The sequence below is a fragment of the Hyla sarda genome, chromosome 4 (assembly GCF_029499605.1).
Source record: "Hyla sarda isolate aHylSar1 chromosome 4, aHylSar1.hap1, whole genome shotgun sequence".
Classification (NCBI taxonomy): domain Eukaryota; kingdom Metazoa; phylum Chordata; class Amphibia; order Anura; family Hylidae; genus Hyla; species Hyla sarda.
Genome location: NC_079192.1, coordinates 75,440,180 through 75,464,126, shown reverse-complemented (window position 1 = coordinate 75,464,126; position 23,947 = coordinate 75,440,180). Strand labels below are relative to the sequence as shown.

At 43.5% G+C, this 23,947-nt stretch overlaps 1 protein-coding gene across 2 annotated transcripts in view; it reads left to right on the top strand.

Annotated features, from left to right (window-relative positions):
* SLC23A2 (solute carrier family 23 member 2) overlaps positions 1 to 23,947 on the top strand; it is a 138,958-nt gene that overhangs the window by 84,896 nt on the left and 30,115 nt on the right. For both annotated transcript variants that reach the window (XM_056571392.1, XM_056571393.1), the window contains exons 5-9: positions 844 to 1,001; positions 4,702 to 4,790; positions 12,198 to 12,265; positions 13,497 to 13,678; positions 17,355 to 17,475. In XM_056571392.1, the coding sequence (XP_056427367.1) occupies positions 844 to 1,001; positions 4,702 to 4,790; positions 12,198 to 12,265; positions 13,497 to 13,678; positions 17,355 to 17,475 (618 nt within the window). The remainder of the gene's footprint in view (positions 1 to 843; positions 1,002 to 4,701; positions 4,791 to 12,197; positions 12,266 to 13,496; positions 13,679 to 17,354; positions 17,476 to 23,947) is intronic.

Here is a 23,947-nt window from a genome sequence, read left to right as displayed (position 1 = left end):
AGCAGTCAATCCAAACACAGGAAAAGGTGCAAATATTTCCATTATAGCTTTTCTGGCCAGAATCTTTAATAAATTGATTATTCTGGTGCACGTCTGCAGCGAAACTCATTCATGTGTCGGCTCATGGCAAAAGAAATAGAGGAGCAAAAAAATAAAACAGACACTCCTGTCCTGCTATTTCAACAAATTCTGTCAACGTAGCTCCGAAGCTGATTTGCACTTAGTTAAAATCCTAATTACAACCCTCCAGGGCTGTACAATAACAAAATAAGCATGCAAGCTGGTTGGGAAACACTGTTCAAGGACATTTCATGGTCCCTGTCATGAACTGTCCAGAGCAGGAGAGGTTTGCTATGGGGATTTGTCCCTGCTCTGGACAGTTCCTGACACAGACAGAGGTGGCAGCAGAGAGCACTGTGGTAAGACTGGAAAGAACTACACAACTTCCTCTGTAGTATACAGCAGCTGATAAGTGCTGGAAGGGTTAAAGGGGTACTCCGCACCCCTAGACATCTTATCCCCTATCCAAAGGATAGGGGATAAGATGTCAGATCGCTGGGGTCCCGCTGCTGGGGACCCCCGGGATCTCGGCTGCAGCACCCACCTGTACGGCTTTCACCTCACACCGGCAACGCTGGAGGCTTCAGATCCCGACCACAATGGCGGAACGAGCGTGACGTCACTACTCCGCCCTGTGTGACGTCACCCTCCGCCCCCTCAATGCAAGTCTATGAGAGGTCCGTCTATGGGAGGTCAGCCTCCATAATAGGTGCCTCCAATGACAATCCATTTAATATATGGGGTCTACCATGCTAACTTCTGTAACCCTGTTGTTCCCCGCAGCACTACCTGACCTGTTTCAGTGGGACAGTAGCCGTGCCGTTCCTGCTTGTAGAAGCCATGTGCGTTGGCTTTGACCAATGGGCCACCAGTCAACTGATCGGGACCATTTTCTTTTGTGTCGGAATCACTACTTTACTTCAGACAACTTTTGGGTGCAGGTGAGACTTATCTCTAGTTGATCTTTTTTCCTTTGAAGAAAAATGACGTAGGAAACGCATGAGAGGTGTCAGCCATCCAAGACCAGTCTTTCTTCTTCCTTAATATTATGCCTCTAAAGCTTTACTTGGCAGACCGGTCTTCTTCTTTGCTGGTGGTAAGTCCCCAGGCCTTATTAGATACAGTCGTTTTGTAAGGCACTTCTGCAATACATAGTATAGCTATTGTTTGTACGCTTATATTCCATCTGTAGATTTTATGTCTTGTCTGTGAAGGTTCTATTTTTCAGTAATCACATGTCGTTCCTCATGGTTTATATCAGTGTTTTGCAACCATGGTGCCTCCAGCTGTTGCAAAACTACAACTCCCAGCATGCCCGGACAGCCTTCGGCTGTCCGGGCATGCTGGGAGTTGTAGTTTTGCAACAGCTGGAGGCACCCTGGTTGGGAAACACTGGTTTATATGTTTCTATTTTACTAGGGTGCGTTCCCACCTGGCGTATATGCCCGCTGCGCAAAATTTGCTGTGTATTCATCACTCACTATACACACAGGGCTTTCCGCCAGCAGCCCTATGTGTGTAGTGAGTTTTGGAAGCGGGGCCATGTGCCGGCGTGACTGTGACGCGTGGCTCCGCCTCCAAAACTCACTGTACAAATAGGGCTGCCGCTGAATACGCAGCGTTTTTCCCACTTCTGCAAATTTTGCACAGCGCGAAATGCGCTGCACATGCCCCAGGTGGGAACGCGCCCTTAAATTGGATTTTATATTTTGGAAGTAAATAAAAAGGGCAAGTAAAGTGAAGACCAGCTCACCCCGCCTCAGACAGCAGAGCACGGATCCAGGTGCTGGACGGCACCAGCCAATCAGAAGAACAAAGAGAGATGGATCCAGCTCGGTGCAGATAAAATGATTTTAATCCATAGGACAAGGAGGATACAAGTAACGCGTTTCAAGCACTGTACGCGCTCTTAGTCATACAATTCTTGCATGGTACATGCGCGTTTATATAGGTTCCCCACTTATATAAACCCGCATGTACCATGCAAGAATTGTATGACTAAGAGCGCGTACAGCGCCTGAAACGCGTTACTTGTATCCTCCTTGTCCTATGGATTAAAATCATTTCATCTGCACCGAGCTGGATCCATCTCTTTGTTCTTCTAAATAAAAAGGGGAATTCCATGATTTTTTTTTCTTGGCCATTGGAGCCCATGATGCTAAATTATGATACTGTGTAACATGCTTCTATTACCTCTGTGGAAAGCCGTATCCCCTGCACAGGATCCACACCCGGAAGTGCTGTAGTCTTTTTATTTTACTGTTGTCTCTGACTTCTCCCACCGATTCCCTGAAGCCAGAGATATGTCATAAGTCACATGGTCTCCAGGGGGGCGTGGCTATACTGCAGAGGGTGGGTGGGGAGCAGGGTGGAAGGGATTTACTAAAGTAATGCTATCCACCCCCCCCCCCCCCACCTGCAGCAAACCCACAGCCCCAGGAGACCATGTGACTTATGACATATTGGCCCTGATTTACTAAGTGTTGTAGGTTTCTTTGTGGGTTTTAATTCCCTTCAATAGGTTTCCCTACATTTTCCCCTTTCCCTACATTTTGCTTTTTTTTTACACATGCTCTGATCTGTAGGGTTTTCCTCAGCTCAAATCCACCACATTTTCTGTGGAAACCTTAGTAAATGTTGGGTTTTTGTAAATATGTCGGGAACACGCCCCTTTTCGGAGACCACACCCCCTTTTCCCGGCGACCACACCTTTTTTTGGGGTTTTCTTAGCAAAATGGAGAGTTTGTCGGGGTTTTTTCAATTCTGGCGCAAATTTTGGCGCAGACAGAATCTGGCGCAATACCCGACAAAACATGTCAGATTTACAATAGTAAATGAGGGCCATTGTCCACAGGCATATGGAATGCTGGGAAATGTCAGACACAACCATTAAATTAAACTACTTGCACTACAGCCCTTCTAGGTGTTAGTCGTGTGCATGAATGCGGAGCGCAGAGGTAATAGATGCATGCTACACAGTATTATAACTTTGCATCATGGGCTCAATGGCTGAAGAAATCAAATCTAGAAAACCCCTTCTAACAATTGTAAAATAAAAATACACTTTTCCATTTGGACAACATTTTCTAGATCTGTTTGCAGTCAGTGAAAGGGAACATTCTTCTCTACATTCCGATGAACCTGTATTACCCGCAGATGAGCGTTTGCTACAATTTCACAAAGTCTGGTCAATACAGACTGAGCTGAAAACAGAACAGGAGCCCTTTTCTCTCCCGATCCTGTTGGTTAGTTGCAACATTTCAGCATAGGGAAAATGGGCTTAGGCACACAGAGCGTAGTGTAGACTGGATAAGGTGTTGTCAATCTTGTAGCTCCAGGAAGTATTCCATTTTTTTTTTAGTAGTTTTAAAGGGGTACTCCACTGCCCCAGCGTTCGGGACATTTTGGGTGCGGGCGGCGGGGGGGTCGTGATGGCCACGCCCTTGTGACGTCAAGCCACACCCCCTCAATGCAAGTCTATGGAAGGGGGCATGGCTTCCGCCACACCCCCTCCCATAGACTTACATTGAGGGGGTGTAACATCACGAGGGGCGTGGCCGTGGCGTCATGACACCCCACACCCAGCGTTCAGAACAAAATGTTCCAAACCCTGGGGCAGTGGATTACCCCTTTAAAGGGTACCTCTCATCAAAAAAACTTTTGATATATTATAGATTAATGTATGCAGAATATCTTTACAATTGCATGTTATTAAAAAATATGCTTCTTTCTATTTCATTTTCCACTTTGAAGAAATGACCACTAGGGGTCTCCCTACCAGTCCTGGCAGCAAGCATTTCAGACTCATGCTGGAGTCCTAAACACTACGAGCGGCCAGTCTGCTTTGTTCACAAAGGAGAACGCTCAGACCTGCCAGCCTGCTTTGTTCACAGCCTGTTTGGCTGTGAACAAAGCAGGCTGGCAGCTCTGAGTATTTAGGACTCAAGCATGAGTCAGAAATGCTTGCTGACAGGACTGATCGGGAAAAATACAATAGAAAGAAGCATATTTTTCATTAACATGCTATTGGAAAGTTATTCAACATTCATTAATCTAAAATATATAAAAAGTTTATTTGATGAGAGGTACCCTTTAAGAACTAGATTGTTTTCTGTCACTGACACTAATCAGAGGTCTTAAAAATGGTGAAGAAGTGAAGCAAAATATATTTGCAATACACCAATGATACACACGATATACTCTAAGGGCCCATGCACACTACTGAATTTATACATAAAGAAATTCCAAGGAGAGATTCTGGTGCAGCAGCCTCCTATTGTCTTTAGTTGGATTCTGTTGCCCTGTGCACACTGCAGAATTTACACCACGGAAATTCCAATTCCAACCTCTGCTAAAAGAATAAACATGTTCTTTCTTTCTCGGACATCCCCTGGAAGAACATTGCTGTGAATGTCCGTTCAGTCATAGTGCCTATTTATTCTTGCGGTGCCTGCTGCACACAGAATCTCCGGGCAGAAATTCAGTCATGTGCATGGGCTCTGATGGTGACCGAAGGTTTATTGCCGCCTATATCCGCTATGGCAGCTTTCATCCACATTGTGACTACATGGATAGGTGTAATCTGCAAGAGGCCACGTGAATAACCTGCATTTTCCCCTTTCTGCTGTGATGTTCTTGCAGGTTACCCTTGTTCCAGGCAAGTGCATTTGCTTTCCTTGCTCCAGCCCGTGCCATCCTATCCCTTGAGAAGTGGAAATGTAATACTACAGGTAAGTAACCAACCCATAGAGGCCATCTGATATTGCCACTCCTTGTCACACCCTACTGCAGACTTTTGTGTTGGCGGCAGGGACCCAGCTAGGAGGCTGAACCATGGAATGATCTGGCGTGAGACTCTCCTGGGATTATTTTCCTAGCTGGCAGCTTGTTAATCCATTTCTCCCCAGGGAGTGGGGGCACCTTTGTGAAGAGAAGAATGTTTGTAATCTCTGACATTGAGAGCTTTTGGGTTTAACCAGATGAGGAAAGGAATTTAGCTGAAATTGTATTGGAAACCACAGAGTCAGGGAAACAAAACTGCAAGAAGCGGAGGTCACGTTCTCAGGAATTAAGCTCGGGAAATCACAGTGTAGATTTTCCACGTCGCGCTGTAAGGCTGATACTAGCACAGTTACCCCCAAGGATGCATGAATTTGATGTTGACTACTATGTACTATTATGTTACTTGAAAATTCAGGCATTGGCTATGGAGCAAAGAGGTTGTCTTATGGTTAAAGCGTACCTGTCGTATCACAGAAAAAAATAATGCTTCTGTATGTTACTGCAGATGCTTTTTATGTGTCTAGCTTCTGTACTTAGCTCATAAATCCCTCTTTTCTGCTGCTTAGTCATTCTGACATCCACTGCTCAGGAAGGGGCGTGTCAGAGGAAGCACTGAGCCCGCCCTCACTCACTGCATACTTTGCATACTTATCAAATAAAATCATTAATTGGTGGAGACTGGAAAGTCACTTACCAGATCTCATTGTGGACAGAACTTAAAGAACATCAGGGGGGGGAGGGCCATAAAGTATATAACAGTTATATTTAGACAAAAAAGTATTTATCTTCTGTCCAGAATGTTAACCTAATGTGCTCAGTGCTGGTGGCCGCCCAGTTCCTCTTGTATATGGGATTTAATCTATTGTACAGACTTCTAATAGGAATCCTGTAGAAAAGAGAGAAATATAGGTTGGTGGAGACTGGAGAGTCACTTACCAGATCTCATTCTGCCCAGAGCACAACATTTCAGTATGCATGTAAGTGTAAGCCAGTGTTTCCTAACCAGTGTGCCTCCAGCTGTGGCAAAACTATGACTCCCAGCATGTCCGAACAGACATTGTTCGGGCATGCTGGGAGTTGTAGGACATCTAGACTGTGCTTCTCCACAAAGAAAAATTTTCCAAAAAAAAAAAAGGAAAAATGAAGGGGCGGACAACCCATACACATATATCCATGTTTGTATGTTTCACACTTGTAAGTAGGATTACTTACTTTACCGAGGGGAGCTGGCCATCTGCGTCTCCCTCGTGCCGGTTGACCTGTATTCAAATCCCACCGTCTCATCCCACTGTGAGCCTCCAGGGGGCGCTGTAACAAGTATACAGTGGTCCCTCAACATACGATGGTAATCAGTTTCAAACGGACAATCGTTTGTTGAAACCATCGCATGTTGAGGGATCCGTGCAATGTAAAGTATAGGACAGTGGTCTACAACCTGCGGACCTCCAGATGTTGCAAAACGACAACACCCAGCATGCCCGGACAGCCATTGGCTGTCCGGGCATGCTGGGTGTTGTAGTTTTGCAACATCTGGAGGTCCGCAGGTTGAAGACCACTGTTAGAGGAAATTGTACTCCCCTGTCCCCGCCGCTCCAGACCGTCACCGCTGCCCGGGATGTCGCCATCCATCGCTGTCGCCACATCCCCGAGGTGACCCTGACGCTCCGGCAAGGCCTCTGCTTCCCCGGCATCCGCGCTCTCCGTCGCCGCCATCACATCGCTACGCACACCGCTCCTATTGGATGACGGGACGGCGTGTGCAGCGACGTGATGATGACGATGGAGAGCGGCGACGATGCAGAGGATCACGAAGAGAGCGCGCCAGAGCCCCGAGGACAGGTGAGTGACCATCACCGGAGCTCACGGGGCACCATAAACGGCTATCCGGGGGCAGCTGAAGCAGACAGCACTGCCGAATAGCCGTTTATGCGATGGCCCCGACATACAAAAGCATCGTATGTTGATGCTGCCTCTGAGAGGTCATCGCATATTCAAATTATCGTATGTCGGGGCCATCGTAGGTCGAGGGGTCACTGTATAACTATATAATATGAAATATCTACACATGGGATCATTTTTAATAAATGAATCTATTTGAAAAAAAATGTTTTTCCTGTTCTAACAGAGAATTCTTAACCATGGGATGACCCCTTATATATATTTACAGTGGCTGCCGATCATTGCATATTTGCAGCAGACCCTGAAAAATGGCAACAAAGGTTGTTTAGCTTGGTCCAGATGGGTGTTTAGCTCCATTCCTGTGATTTTAACGCATAGTTTGAGGTCCTACAATTCATGAGTTCAGAAACCTGCTGAATTCCATATGTATTTTTTTGAATTAGGCTATTAAGTTCACATTGCTGTTGTGCTCTGTCCCATTCTGGGTCCAATCGGCCCAAAAACGAGTCAAAGCACAACGGACTCCACCGGATCCCATTGACTTGAATGAGGTCCTTCAGTAGTTCAGTAGTTCGGTAGTTTACTGGAGTTTAGCAAAGAAAAAAATCTTGCATGCACTTTTTTCTCTGCTAAAATTGACAGAGCAGAGCCAGCGGCAATGTGAACATAGCCTTATCTGCTGATAAAATCATATGTGTGCATAATAGGATACACTGCCCACAGTAATGTAAGTGACCCGGCAATCATTCGTATGGCCCTTCCCTGACCATAATTGGGCAGTGTAAATGCTCTCGTGGAAAACATTTATTTTTTTAAATCAACTGGCTCCAGAAGGTTATACAGATTTGTAAATTACTCCTATTTAAAAATCTTAAACCTTCCAGTACTTATCAGCTGCTGTATGCTCCACAGTAAGTTTTTGAATTTCCTTTTTGTCTGACCACAGTTCTCTCTGCTGACACCTCTGTCTTTGTCAGAAGCAAACCTATCCTGCTCTGGACAGTTCCTGACATGGACAGAGGTGTCGGCAGAGAGCATTGGAAAACATTTCTTTTTAAATCAACTGGTGGCAGAAAGTTAAACAGATGTGTAAATTACTTCTATTAAAAAAATCTTAATTCTTCCAGTACCTATCAGCTGCTAAATGCTCCATAGGAAGTGCTTTTCTTTTTGAATTTCCTTTCTGCCTGACCACAGTGCTCTCTGCTGACACCTCTGCCCATTTTAGGAACGGTTTGGAGCTGGAAAGGTTTGCTATGGGGATTTGCTCCTACTCTGGACAGTTCCTAAAATGGACAGAGGTGTCAGCAGAGAGCACTGTGGTCAGACCGAAAGGAAATTCAAAAAGAAAATAACTTCCTGTGGAGTATTTAGCAGCTGATTTACAAATCTGTTTAACTTTCTGCCACTAGTTGATTTAAAAAGAAATGTTTTCCAGTGCTCTCTGCTGACACCTCTGTTCATGTCAGGAACTGTACAGAGCAGAATAGGTTTGCTTCTGACATAGACAGAGGTGTCAGCAGAGAGAACTGGGGTCAGACAGAAAGGAAATTCAAAAAGAAAAAAACTTCCTGTGGAGCATACAGCAGCTGATAAGTACTGGAAGGTTTAAGATTTTTAAATAGGAGTAATTTACAAGTCTCGGAAAATCCTTTGAAAAGCAGTTTAAAAGAGTTCTCTGGAGGGAAAAAGATTTTTAAAAACATGCCGAACCAGACTAGCAGCTGTAACTTTCTGCTACATTCTCAATAGAAATGCAATGGCTGCATGCTGATTTCAGCTCTGAAGGCATCACCTATAAAATAAAATAATAATAATGTTTTCCAGCAGAGTACCCCTTTAGTGAATGCTTGGCAGCAGTGTGCCCAATGAAAAGGAGCCTTAATGTCTGGAAAACAAAAAAAAAAAAACACTGTAGCCTCTTCAAACAGCTGGTCAGCAGGAGTGCCAGTAGTCATACAACGTAATCTACAAGTGATGGCCTATCCAGAGATTGCAACATGATGATAAACGTTGGAGATTCACTTCATGTTCAGTTCACATTTTGTGATTTAGCCTTTCTTGAGTATCTGTATTTTTAGAGGTGATGCCTTCAGAGCTGAAATCAGCATGCAGCCATTGCATTTCTATTGAGAATGTAGCAGAAAGTTACAGCTGCTAGTCTGGTTCGGCATGTTTTAAAAAAAATCTTTTTCCCTCCAGAGAACTATTTTAAACTGCTTTTCAAAGGGATTTTCTGGGACTAATATTGATGGCCTATTCATGGGTTCAGTGGGGGTTGCACTCCCAGATGGACCTTCACCAGTCAGCTGATTGAAAAGGCCATGGTTCTCCATCAATTGCTGCAATATCTTTGTTGTTTATCTGGCATGGTGCAGTATGTTTTTGTATTGCCTGTGCCAGTGCCAACTGCAGCTCAGTACCAAGGACAGCCACTATAAAATGTATGGCACTGTGCCTTGTAAGCAGTGCTCCACAGAAAGCCATGGTCCTCCTAATCAACTGATTGGTGGTGGTATTGGATCTCCACCGATCTGATATTGATGGTCGATTCTATAAATCGGTAATCAATCCTGGAAAGCCCCTTTTAATCTTTATATATGTGACTATGTACAGTCTGTAGCAAGAGTATTGGAGCAGTACTGGACTATACAGTGGGGCAAAAAGTATTTAGTCAGCCACCAATTGTGCAAGTTCTCCCATTTTAAAAGATGAGAGGCCTGTAATTTTTTTTTCATAGGTTATACCTCAACTATGAGAGACATAATGAGAAAAAAAAATCCATGAAATCACATTGTCTGATTTTTTAAGAATTTATTTGCAAATTATGGTGGAAAATAGGTATTTGGTCACCTACAAACAAGCAAGATTTCTGTCTCTCACAGTCCTGTAACTTCTTCTTTAAAAGTCTCCTCTGTCCTCCACTCGTTACCTGTATTAATGGCTCCTATTTGAACTTGTTATCAGTATAAAAGACACCTGTCTACAACCTCAGTCACACTCCAAACTCCACTATGGCCAAGACCAAAGAGCTGTCAAAGGACACCAGAAACAAAATGGTAGACTAGACAATGCTGGGAAGACTGAATCTGCAATAGACAAGCAGCTTGATGTGAAGAAATAAACTGTGGGAGCAATTATTAGAAAATGGAAGACATACAAGACCACTGATAATATCCCTCAATCTGGGGCTCCACGCAAGATCTCACCCAGTGGTGTTAAAATGATCACAAGAATGGTGAGCAAAAATCCCAGAACCACACAGGGGGACCTAGTGAATGACCTGCAGAGAGCTGGGACCAATGTAACAAAGGCTACCATCAGTAATACACTACGCCGACAGGGACTGAAATCATGCAGTGCCAGACGTGTCCTCCTGCTTAAGCCAGTACATGTCCGGGCCCGTCTGAAGTTTGCTAGAAAACATTTGGATGATCCAGAAGAGGATTGGGAGAATGTCATATGGTCAGAGGAAACCAAAGTAGAACTTTTTTTTGTAAAAACTCAACTCGTCGTGTCTAGAGGAGAAAGAATGCGGAGTTGCATTCAAAGAACACCATACCTACTGTGAAGCATGGGGGTGGAGACATCATGCTTTGGGTCTGTTTTTCTGCAAATGGACCAGGACAACTCATCCGTGTAAAGGAAAGAATGAATAGGGCCATGTATCGTGAGACTTTGAGTGAAAACCTCCTTCCATCAGGAAGGGCATTGAAGATGAAACATGGCTGGGTGTTTCAGCATGACAATGATCCCAAACACACTGCCTGGGCAACAAAGGAGTGGCTTCATAAGAAGCATTTCAAGGTCCTGGAGTGGTCTAGCCAGTCTCCAGAGCTCAACCCCATAGAAAACCTTTGGAGGAAGTTGAAAGTCCGTGTTGCCCAGCGGCAGCTCCAAAACATCACTGCTCTAGAGGACATCTGCATGGAGGAATGGGCCAAAATACCAGCAACAGTGTGTGAAAACCTTGTGAAGACTTTACAGAAAATGTTTGACCTCTGTCATTGCCAACAAAGGGTATATAACAAGTACTGAGATTAACTTTTGTTATTGACCAAATACTTATTTTCCACCATAATTTGCAAATAAATTCGTAAAAAATCAGACAATGTGATTTTATGGATTTTTTTCTCATTCTGCCTCTCATAGTTGAGGTATAACCTATGATCGAAATTACAGGCCTCTCTTCTGTTTAAGTGGGAGAACTTGCATAATTGGTGGCTGACGAAAAACTTTTTTGCCTCACTGTAGCTTGGGATAAATATTGGAAATTTCAGTGATGGGTAATAAAAGGACAGTATTGGCAGCAATATGAATGTTATCTCTTGTAGCCTTCTATATCCCCTCCAGAGGATATCTCTTTATCATAGATAAAAGGAACAATATTAAGTTTACAGTAAAAGATCAAATATCACATTTTATTATCGCTCATCCCTGGGAATCTCATGAATGGAAATTTCCTGCCGGCCGAGTATCTTTATTTAGATTTTGTAGCTGGAATGCTTTAGATATGAAGGCGCCAAGGTGCTATTTCTTTGTGCTTAAAGGGTTATTTTTTTCTATATCAACTGGCTCCAGAAAGTTAAACAGATTTGTATATTACTTCTATAAAAAAAATCTTAATCCTTTCAGTACTTATGAGCTTCTGAAGTTAAGGTTGTTCTTTTCTGCCTAAGTGCTCTCTGACACGTGTCTCGGGAAACGCCCAGTTTAGAAGCAAACCCCCATAGCAAACCTCTTCTAAAGAGGTTCCCAAGACAGGTGTCATCAGAGAGGACTTAGACAGAAAAGAACAACCTTAACTTCAGAAGCTCACAAGTACTGAAAGGATTAAGATTTTTTAATAGAAGTAATTTACAAATCTGTTTAACTTTCTGGAGCCAGTTGATATATATATATATATATATATAAAGTTTTTCCTGGAATACCCCATTAACTTACTGTGGATCTAACTTATCATTTAGCACAATGTTTTCGAACCAGAATGCATCCTGCTGTTGTAAAACTACTGTGCAAATTCCCATAGCAAACCTCTCTTGCTCTGGACAGTTCCTGACATGGACAGAGGTGTCAGCAGAGAGCACTGTGGTCAGATTGGAAAGAACAATACAACTTCCTCTGAAGTATACAGCAGATGATAAGTACTGGAAGGATTAAGATTTTTAAATAGAAGTAATTTACAAATCTGTTTAACTTTCTGGCACTAGTTGATAAAAAAAATAATAATAATAAATTTCCCCTGGAGTACCCTTTTAAGACTTTTTAAATAAATTATTCAGTTATATAATAGCTAGAAATGGTGCAGCTGCTCATGTACACACAAAGTTTGTTGAAAGATTAGTGATCGGTTAAGTGATATCTACCTGTAAATCTCTGTCTACTAACAGATACGGTTATGGTTGTTTCTCCTGAAAGTCCTATGAGATTTAGATTGTTTTGTTTGCTTCCTATAGATATATCTTTTTCTAATGGAACTGAGCTGCTTCACACAGAACACATATGGTACCCAAGGATACGTGAGGTAATGTGCATGACTTGGTGGTAGTACGGAAACATTTCACTTGTAGTCCACCTACTTACTTTTACGTATGAACCACCTTTATGCCATAGATGCCCCTGGCTGTATACCAATGATAACATTTAAAGGGGAACTCCGACCCTAAGACCTCTCCAGCCCTATGGGGTACTCAGGCCCTAAGACCGTGACGTCACAAGGGGTGAAGTCGTGACGTCAGGATATTCCGGCCCCGTGGTCGTGAGTCTTCAGACACGGAGCTATCCTCACTCGGCCCTAAGACCGCCCCCTTCCCCCTGCACGCTCAATAAAAGTCTATGGGAGGGGGCGTGACGTCACAAGGGGCGGAGTCGTGACGTCAGGATACTCCGACCCTGTGGTCGTGAGTCTTCAGACACGGAGCTATTGTCGCTCAGCCCTAAGACCACCCCCTGCCCGCTCAATACAAGTCTATGGGAGGGGGTGTGACGTCACAAGGGGCGGAGTCGGGACGCCAGGATACTCCGGCCCCGTGGTCGTGAGTCTTCAGACACGGAGCTATCGCCACTCCGTGCAGCTGAGACAGGTGAGTGCTGCATGAGAGATTGTGGAAGGCCCCAACGGCGGGACCCCCGCGATCAGACATCTTATCCCCAATCCTTTGGATAGGGGATAGGATGTCTTAGGGCCGGAGTACCCCTTTAAAGGGGTAGTCCAGTGGTGAAAAACTTATCCCCTATCCTAAGGATAGGGGATAAGTTTGAGATCGCGGGGGGTCCGACCGCTGGGGCCCCCTGCGATCTCTCTGTACGGGGCCCCGGCTCTCCGCCGAGATAGCGGGTGTCGACCCCCCGCACGAGGCGGCGGCCGACACGCCCCCTCAATACATCTCTATGGCAGAGCCGGAGATTGCCGAAGGCAGCGCTTCGGCTCTGCCATAGAGTTGTATTGAGGGGGCGTGTCGGCCGCCGCCTCGTGCGGAGGTCGACACGCCCCCTTCCAGCGGGCTGTCGGGGCTCCGTACAGGAGATCGCGGGGGGCCCCAGCGGTCGGACCCCCCGCGATCTGCAACTTATCCCCTATCCTTAGGATAGGAAATAAGTTGCTCACCACTGAATCACCACTGGACTACTCCTTTAAGATTATCATAAAGTGTTGAAATAATTTCTGTTTTTATTATTCTCTTGTACATTCTCTGTATCTGAGGAAAATATTGATTCTGTATCTTGGAATTGACCTTGGTGACGTTCTTTTGTAGATACAAGGAGCTATTATCATGTCCTCACTTATAGAAGTGGTCATCGGCTTCCTTGGTCTTCCTGGAGCCCTGCTGAGATACATAGGACCGCTGACCATAACTCCCACTGTGTCTCTTATTGGTCTATCTGGGTTCCAGGCTGCCGGGGAGAGAGCCGGCAAACACTGGGGTATTGCTATGCTGTAAGTATATTTGTGACATGTCAAGGAGTGTGCACGTCATTCAGTAATGTGTGTTGTGACCAGTGCGGACCTTGTTTTATTATCTTATACTATTACAGATCCCTTATATCCCTGCTAAAATTACTATTTTATATGGATATGAGCCTCCTAAATCTCCTGAGCCCCCAGAAGGACCAGTTATGTTGAATGTCAAGACCCAGTCCTTTTTTCTCCCTGAAAATAAGCCATTGCTGGAGATGTCTGGCAGCAGCTTACTCTCCTCTTCCCATTGAAAACACAGGCACACTCAGGTGAACTAAGCGTGTATATGTATATGGGTCAGGAGGAATGGCTGCCAGCAGATCAAAAACAGTAGGGTAGGTTCACACCACGTTTTTGCAATACAGTTTTTTTTATCAGGTTTTTGATAAAAAAACGGATTCCTCAAAACCTGACTAAACTGTATCAAAACGTGTGTACAAAGTTTTATCTGTACACGGTTTGAAAAATGATGTCTGGTTGCATCCGTTTTTTAAGAAAAGAAAAAAAACTTTTGAACTTTTCACTCCATTATGAATAAAGTTTCACTTATTTGATTGAAATTCCAAGAAAAAAAACTGTGCAAAGTCAAAAACCATATGGTAAAAACTGGATGGAACCGTACACACATACAGTTCTGTATGGTTCCCATTGACTCCCATGTTAAAAAAAAAAAAAAACGTATACGGGTCAATACGGTTTTTCACCTGGACCAAAAACAGTGGTAGGCCACGCTTTTCTGTCCAGAAAAAAAAAGGTAAAAAAACGTGTGGTGTGAAAAACGGAGACAACCGTATGCAATATGGTGCATACGGTTTTGAATGGAAAGTCTATGGCCACGGTTTGCTGTATGGTTGCATACATGTTTTTTTTTTTTTTTTTTTTTTTTAACGTATCCAAAAACTGTATAGAAAATCGTGGTGCGAACCCAATCTAAGGCAGTGTTCTTCAACCTGCGGACCTCCAGATGTTGCAAAACTACAACTCCCATCATGCCCGGACAGCCAACGGCTGTCCGGGCATGCTGGGAGTTGTAGTTTTGCAACATCTGGCGGTCCGCAGGTTGAAGACCACTGGTCTAAGGAGTCTGTGTGGAGGTTCATTCTAGAGATGAGCGAAATTACAGTAAATTCGATTCGTCACGAACTTCTCGGCTCGGCAGTTGATGACTTATCCTGCATAAATGAGTTCAGCCTTCAGGTGCTCCCGTGGGCTGGAAAAGGTGGATACAGTCCTAGGAAAGAGTCTCATAGGACTGTATCCACCTTTTCCAGCCCACCGGAGCACCTGAAAGCTGAACTAATTTATGCAGGATAAATCATCAACTGCCGAGCCGAGAAGTTCGTGACGAATCGAATTTACTGTAAGTTGGCTCATCTCTAGTTCATTCCTCTAGTCTCCTGATAGGTGCTGACTAGTTCAGCTTAGACAACATATTCGGGTCACATGTAATTTTTTTGTAGTCATCCCTGTTCTTTACATGAAGTTCTCTTTGTATATAACACTGTGTCGCCGCGTGTTCAGATGTCGCAATCCACTTGGTGGTTATAGAAGATACTTGGAAGTAAACGTTCTGTAAACATTAGTAAAATAATATCTACTCCCATGAGAATAGGAATTGCTGTATTAATCCTAATGCGCACCGCTTGGCATTTATTCACACATAATCCTCTGAATAAACGCCATTTTTATAGGAGTTCACCAGCTGAATGTTTTCTTTATTTATATACACCCTGTGATGTGTGTGCCAACGAAGAAGGAAAATAATCAATTATTTAAGGGAATCTGTCATGTCACAAGCTGCAATAAAAACAATGGTACCTTTGTTTGAGCTGTCCTTGTTTCCAAATTGTTTCAAATATTTTTGTCTTCAGCCAAGTGTCCAAGAGGTGGTGCTGAGCTGCTCAAGTGCCACAGGCTGGGGCACCTCCTTACTCATACCCCCATCCCTCTCACTCCCCCTGATGTTCAGGGGGGCTTGGCTTCCAGTGCCAAGCCCTGTTTACTAATCTTTCTTTTACACCATGGATACAAAAAGTGGGGCACACTTGGTGAATTTCCCATCTAGGAGCATCAGCCTTAAAGGGGTACTCCGGGGGAAAACTTTTTTTTTTTTAACTAACTGGTGCCAGGAAGTTAAACAGATTTGTAAATTACTTTAAAAAATTACTTAAATTACTATTAAAAAAATCTTAATCCTTCCAGTACTTATTAGCTGCTGAATACTACTGAGAAAATGATTTTCTTTTTGGAACACAGTGCTCCCTGCTGACATCTCTGTCCATTTTAGGAACTGACCAGAGCAGCATATGTTTGCTATGGGGATTTTCTCCTACTCTGGACAGTTCCTAAAATGGACAGATATGTCAGCAGAGAGCACTGTGTTCCAAAAAGAAAAGAATTTCCTCTGTAGTATTCAGCAGCTAATAAGTACTGGAAGGATTAAGATAATAGAAGTAATTTACAAATATGTTTAACTTTCTGGCACCAGTTGATTTAAAAAAAATAAAAATAAATAAATAGTTTTCCCCTGGAGTACCCCTTTAAACACTCATCGTGCTTGCAACACTATTTGTATCCACGGTGCATGTGCAACATTTGTATACAGGGCTTAGCACTGGGATCCAAGCACTGCACATCAATCGAGGAGTGAAACGGAAGGGGGCAGGAGTAAGGACTTGAGCAGCTTGGGGACAGTGCTACTTAACCAGCTTGCCTCCGCCTCTTTGACACTTGACTACAGACAAAATTAGCTATTTTGTTAGATTTGGAAGGAAAGAATGTCCCAGGTACCATTGTGAAGAAATATCTTTAGCTTGTGACATGACCTAGAGATGATACATTCCATTTAAAGGGGTACTCCGGTGGAAAACAATTTTTTTTAAATCAACTGGTGCCAGAAAGTTAAACAGATTTGTATATTACTTCTATTTAAACATCCTAATCCTTCCAGTACTTATCAGCTGCTGTATACTCCACAGGAAGTTCTTTTCAAATTTCTTTTCTGTCTGACCACAGTGCTCTCTGCTGACACCTCTGTCCATGTTAGGAACTGTCTGGAACAGGAGAGGTTTGCTATGGGGATCTGCTCCTGCACTGGACAGTTCCTGACATGGACAGAAGTGTCAGCAGAGAGCACTGTGGTCAGACAGAAAAGGGATTCAAAAAGAAAAGAACTTCCTGCGGAGCATAAAGCAGCTGATAAGTTCTGAAAGGATTAAGATTTTTAAATAGAAGTAATTTATAAATTGGTTTAACTTTAGTGCACTAGTTGATTTAAACATTTATTTTTTCCACCGCAGTACCCCGTTAAGGATAGAGTCACACGTAATGCATCTAAATTGTATTTGACACTGCGGATTCTGCTATGAGCAGACACACAGCGCTACCCTGCCGCAGCCCTGTGTGTGCAGTAAGGTTAGGAGGCGGGCCCATGGTGTCAATGTGACTGTGACACCCAGGCCCATCTCTAAACATTACTGCACACACAAGGCTGCCGCTGTGTGACCCCTACCCAAATAATGTAGATAAATGTAAAATGCTTTATTGAACTACCAGGCATCATAGGCAAAAAACTATTATGCATGGCCAACAAAGCCTAAATCTCCTGTACCTGTCCATGTGCTTACACAACATCAATGTTTTCTTCTTCCTTCAGCACCATTTTCTTGGTCCTTCTCTTCTCTCAATACGCCAGAAATGTCAAGTTGCCTCTTCCCATATACAAATCTAAGAAGGGATGGACGGCCTACAAGTTCCAACTATTTAAAATGTTTCCCGTAAGTTACAGCTTAATGTATCGGGCATGGATGTGTGGTTGTTGGATCTGTGAAGGAACTTGCTACATATGTGCTTGTATAGGACGTGGTGTGCACATCCCTGTCCCCTGCCGGATGCTTCTGGTCCTGAAGCGGAGATATCCTGCTTGTTTCTAAAGCCGCGTAGATAGGACATAGCTGTGGCTTATTCCATTATATGCTTCTTCCCTGAGATTTATAGCCATTCAGAAATGGACAGTAAGTAAAGTGAAGTGCCTGTTCCACGGTGCAGCTTATTTTTCTATACAACACCCCATAGATGCGGCTACATTTCTGGCCGATCCTGTATAGACTACCATACACTCTTAAGAATAGATTGACCAGGTCTGACTGTTCCTGGACAATATTATGTCTCCTCTAAAAGGAGGAATACTTCCTGTGGTGCCACTCATAGGTAGTTATCCTGTGATGTCCAACCCATAAAGAGTCACAGTAGCAAAACAAGCAATTAAAACTTAACATTTAATGATTTTTTTTTTTAAAGATTAATATATAATTAATGACACTAAATATAATTGTGAACACAATTTCCCAGTGAAAAATCAATAATCAGAATGACACACCTGGACAAAAATCTATCAACTTCTGATAGAAAAGATGAACAATTCGTTGAGTAGCCTAGGCCCAACGCGTTTCACCCGTAATATTCTGTACGGGATCCTCAGGGGACACAAATCCAGGATAATACACAGAGTAAACAAAAACAAAACTTGTATCCGCAGTCAAATTACATAATGTAGTCATGCAGTGATCATTAGGGTATAGCTGATGCCCCACTATAATAAATCAATTCAATGTCAGCGAAAACACTGCATGCTAATAAAGAGATAAACACCAAATCATATCCATGATCAACGAACAAGATAAAAAGTACCCTAATCAATGCATAAGGTCACAAACAAGTAAAAAAAAAACACCACGGCCCATGATTAGGCCACTCCCTGCGCCCCGCACGTATGATGGGATAGATGTGCAGCTACAGACTACCAGCATAACACTTTTATGTATATGGTATACCAAGTACTGATAACTAGCACATGTGCGCCTACCTGATTCCGGTGCCGCATTCATGATGACACACTTCCGGCCATGACCTATATCCGGCAACTGCGTATCGTCTGTGGCGCCTAAGGCGCTTGCGCATTGGATGTAAACGAATATCCCAGCGCATGCGCACATCCGGCATCGGCCAGTGATGGCGACGCATACACAAGGAGCACAAATTAATTCACTCACACTTGTGCTCACACTAGGCAACAACTGATATGAGAGTGCATGCATAATAAGAGTCAGACAGCTTTAAACTAAATGATAGAGCATTATGGTGAAAACAGCAAATAATCATGATACTGATGGTATCAAATACATTAGAAACAGTAAATAGATAATAATGACAGTAATAGTGTTGATACCAAATATGCGGTGGTCCTAATGGATTCTGCCTCCTGATTCAAAGTCATAATAAGAATACATAAGGTAGTAGATATGACGAATGTATGACACAAGAAATAAGAGCCTCTAGTAGGGAGATAATCGATAAAGGGTCAGGGTATGAGACAGCCAATTGGTCTTGGCAATTTACATTAAAGGCTAGTAAACCAAATAGGGTTGAAGTGTTATAGTGGTTAAAAAGGAATCCGATAGAAACACCAACAAGAAACACAGAAAAAATCCTACTGTCCCTATTTACTACTCTTAACCCTAGGGGGTGAAGCCTTGGTGGAAACTAGCCCTGCCTTCCTTCATGTTCCTTTCGGTCCCATGTAGATAATTGGGTCTAATACTCCCTATATGCACCCTACAAAATCCCTGAAGGCCTATCCACGGAGGGCGACCCCGTCCGGAACCTATCCCTATCTCGTTCTGGTAGTCCATAAACTACACTGCTGAAAAAAATAAAGGGAACACTTAAACAACACAATGTAACTCCAAGTCAATGACACTTCTGTGAAATCACACTGTCCACTCAGGAAGCAACACTGATTGACAATCAATTTCACATGCTGTTGTGCAAATGGAACAGACAACAGGTGGAAAGTATAGGCAACTAGCAAGACACCCCCAATAAAGGAGTGATTCTGCAGGTGGTGACCACAGACCACTTCTCAGTTCATATGCTTCCTGGCTTATTTTTTTTGTCACTTTTGAATGCTGGCGGTGCTTTCATTCTAGTGGTAGCATGAGACGGAGTCTACAACCCACACAAGTGTCTCAGGTAGTGCAGCTCATCCAGGATGGCACATCAATGCGAGCTGTGGCTAGAAGGTTTGCTGTGTCTGTCAGCATAGTGTCCAGAGCATTGAGGCGCTACCAGGAGACAGGCCAGTACATCAGGAGATGAGGAGGAGGCCGTAGGAGGGCAACAACCAAGCAGCAGGACCGCTACCTCCGCCTTTGTGCAAGGAGGAGCAGGAGAAGCACTGCCAGAGCCCTGCAAAATGACATCCAGCAGGCCACAAATGTGCATGTGTCCACTCAAACGGTCAGAAACAGACTCCATGAGGGTGATATGAGGGCCCGACGTCCACAGGTGGGGGTTATGCTTACAGCCCATCACTGTGCAGGACGTTTGGCATTTGCCAGAGAACACCAAGATTGGCATATTCACCACTGGCACCCTGTGCTCTTCACAGTTGAAAGCAGGTTCACAATGAGCACATGTGACAGACGTGACAGAGTCTATAGACGCCGTGGAGAACGTTCTGCTGCCTGCAACATCCTCCAGCATGACCAGTTTGGCGGTGGGTCAGTAATGGTGTGGGGTGGCATTTCTTTGGGGCCGCACAGCCCTCCATGTGCTTGCCAGAGGTAGCCTGACTGCCATTAGGTACCGAGATGAGATCCTCAGACCCCTTGTGAGCCCATATGCTGTTGAGGTTGGCCCTGGGTTCCAAAAAGTTTTTTCTTGGAATTCCCCTTTAATATTACAAAATTTAAAGGGAATTATGTAAAAGTTGTAATAATTTTGATTTGCCAGGATCATATTATAGAGCATTAGGAGTTGAGAAGATTGATATAATGCTCTGTGGAACAAGAATCGGCATTACTAATATTTTATTCATTTAAATCTCGTCTAATGAGTCCTGTGGGCGGTCCTACTCCGTGTCTGACAGCTCTCTATGTATTCTCATATAGGAAAGACTGTCAGTCATCGAGTAGAACTGGACTCTGGAGTTTCATCAATAAGTTGGACGTTTTACTGTATGTTTTCCTACAAACTATACAGGTGAAACTCAAAAATTTGAATATTGTGCAAAATTCCATTGTACTTCATTAAAGGGGTACTCCACTAAATCAACTGGTGCCAGAAAGTTAAACAGATTTGTATATTACTTCTATTAAAAAATCTTAATCCTTCCAGTACTTATCAGCTGCTGTTATGATCCACAGGAAGTTCTTTTTCTTTTTGAATTTCCTTTCTGCCTGACCACAGTGCTCTCTGCTAACACCTCTGTCCATGTCAGGAACTGTCCAGAGCAGGAGCAAATCCCCATAGCAAACCTCTCCTGCTCTGGACAGTTCCTGACATGGACAGAGGTGTCAGCAGAGAGCAGTGTGGTCAGGCAGAAAGGAAATTCAAAAAGAATACAACTTCCTGTGGATCATAACACCAGCTGATAAGTACTGGAAGGATTAAGATTTTTTTTAATAAAAGTAATTTACAATTCTGTTTAACTTTCTGGCACCAGGTGACAAAATTATTTTTTTTCCAGTGGAGTACCCCTTTAAAGGAGTACTCTGGTGCAGAGTATTCCTGCTCCGTCCTGCCCGGGCTGCAAAAAAAAATGAAAATGAACCATCACTCACCTTCCTGGGTTCCGGCGGAGCCCCACTACAGCTGATCGGTCCTCCGGTCCATCTTCTTCATACTTCCGGGTGTAACGAAGCTTCACATGGCGCTCAGCCTATCGCCGGGGCAGCGGCGATGTTCTGCCTCGGCCGGCGATAGGCTGAGCGCCATGTGACGCTTCGTTCACACGGAAGTATGAAGAGGATGGACCGGAGGACCGACCAGCTGTAGTGGTGCTCTGTGGGAACCCAGGGAGGTGAGAGATGGTTCATTTTCATTTTTTTGCAGGACAGAGCAGGAATACTCTGCACCAGAGTACCCCTTTAATGCAACTTAAATGGAAAGGAAGCATGAAGTGCTCCAAATTCTGGACTTAATGAAGCACAGTGACCAACACCAGCAGATGACATGGCTCCCCAAACCATAGTAATTGGGGGGGGGGGGGGGGTGGCTTTGGGGTTTTTATGAGCTGTAAGTCATAATCATCACAATTATGACAAATCACGGCTTGAACTATCTTGATGATTAATGAGTCTCTTTCATATATTAGTTTCACCTTTTAAGTTGCATTACTGAAATAAATGAACTTTGCACGATATTCTAATTTTTTTAATTTCACCTGTATAACAACCTGGTCAGTTTCTCCTGCTCTAGATCATGATGTCTGTTGTCTGCTTATTAAACAACATTTTCTTAGTGACAGGTTCCCTATTAACCCCTTAAGGACTCTTATATTTTCATCCACAGACAAGTATGAGGGCTTGTTTTTTGTGTGACCAGTGGTCCTTTGTAATGACATCACTCATTTTACCATAAAATGTATGGCGCAACCAAAAAAATACAAATTGTGTGGGAAAATAGATAAGAAAACCGTAATTTTGCTAATTTTGTAAGGTTTCGTTTTCATGCTGCACACTTTACGGTAAAATAGACCTGTTTTCTTTATTCTGTGGGTCAATACGATTAAAATCATATCCATGATTACATACTTTTCTATTATTATACAGCTTAACCCCTTAAGGACGAAGCCCATTTGGGCCTTAAGGACGCAGACAATTTTATTTTTACGTTTTCCTTTTTCCCTCCTCGCCTTCAAAAAACTTTTATATTTTCATCCACAGACTGGTATGAGGGCTTGTTTTTTGCGCGACAAGTTGTCCGTTGTAATGCCATCACTCACTTAACCATAAAATGTATGGCGCAACCAAAAACATACTATTTGTGTGGGGAAATTAAAAAGAAAAATGCAATTTAGCAAATTTTGGAAGGTTTCGTTTTCACGCCGTACAATTTTAATACGTTTTTTTATCAATTTTATTTAGAATAAATTGTTATAAAAAACGCCGTTCACTGTACGGGATAAATAACATTATATAATTCTGATATTTACGCACTCGGCGAAACCAATTATGTTTAAAAAAGAAAATGTTTACACTTTTTGGGGGTAAAATGGGGGAAAAACTGACAATTTACATTTTTATTGGGGGAGGGGATTTTTCAAGTTTTTTTATTTTTTATTTTTTTTACTTTTATTTTTACACTTTAATAGTCCCCATAGCGTACTATTTATAGCAATCATTCGATTGCTAATACTGTTCAGTGCTATCGATTATCTTCTGCTCTGGTCTGCTCGATCTCAGACCAGAGCAGAAGACCCGTGGAAAGCAGGTGAGGGGACCTCCGTCCGCCATTCTGGATGATTCGATCGCCGCGACAGCGCTTTAAATCAATGAACTGCAGCGGCTTTTGCGGGGCCAGAGACCACCCAACCACCACCGCTGCCCCCCCTCCCGCTTCTCTCCCCCTGCCGGTCCTTAGTCCAACCACCACCGCTGCCTCATTGCCTCCCCCATCCCCGGTTTTATAATGACCTGTTCCAGGGGTCCGCGCTACTTCTGGCTCCGGCGGTGCCCTGAGCTGTCACTGTGCGCACTGACGGTGACGTCGCGTTGAGGACGTCACTCGTCATTGCGCAGCGCACAGCAACAGCGCAGGACGTCGCAGGAGCCAGAAGTAGCCCGGACCCCGGGAACAGGTAATTATAAAACCAGGGATGGGGGAGGCAATGCGGAGGCGGTCTCGGGGTGGACGACTCATTATCGGCATATCGGCAAGGTAATTGCCGATACCGATAATGTCAAAAATCGTGATTATCTGCTGATAATATCGGCCAAACCGATAATCGGTCGATCCCTAATGTATAGGACATAAATGTACGTCCTGGTGCGTTAAGTACCACCGCACCAGGATGTACATTTACGTCCTGCGTAGTTAAGGGGTTAAAGATCTTTTGACTGGAAAGTATCACTTGGTCATACATTATTATATCATTCATTGTAGTGAAGTAAAGGATGCAGATAGTATAGTGCACCCTGAACCTAACCCACCATATGTATTCAGCCATTGCAAATGATATATGGCACTGTCTCTCAAATTATGGTGCTCAAATAGGGTCCCAATCCTTTGTTCAAAGTAGAAATCAATTCGGCACTCATATGCAATTGAAAATGTGTCTTTTTATTCCGCAAATTTAGCAATCCAACAGATTATTTAAATGACATTTCAATCCGAAAATGGATCTTCATCAGATATCTGTAAATCAGTCAACATACAGAATCGTGAAAAAAAGACCAACATAAAAAG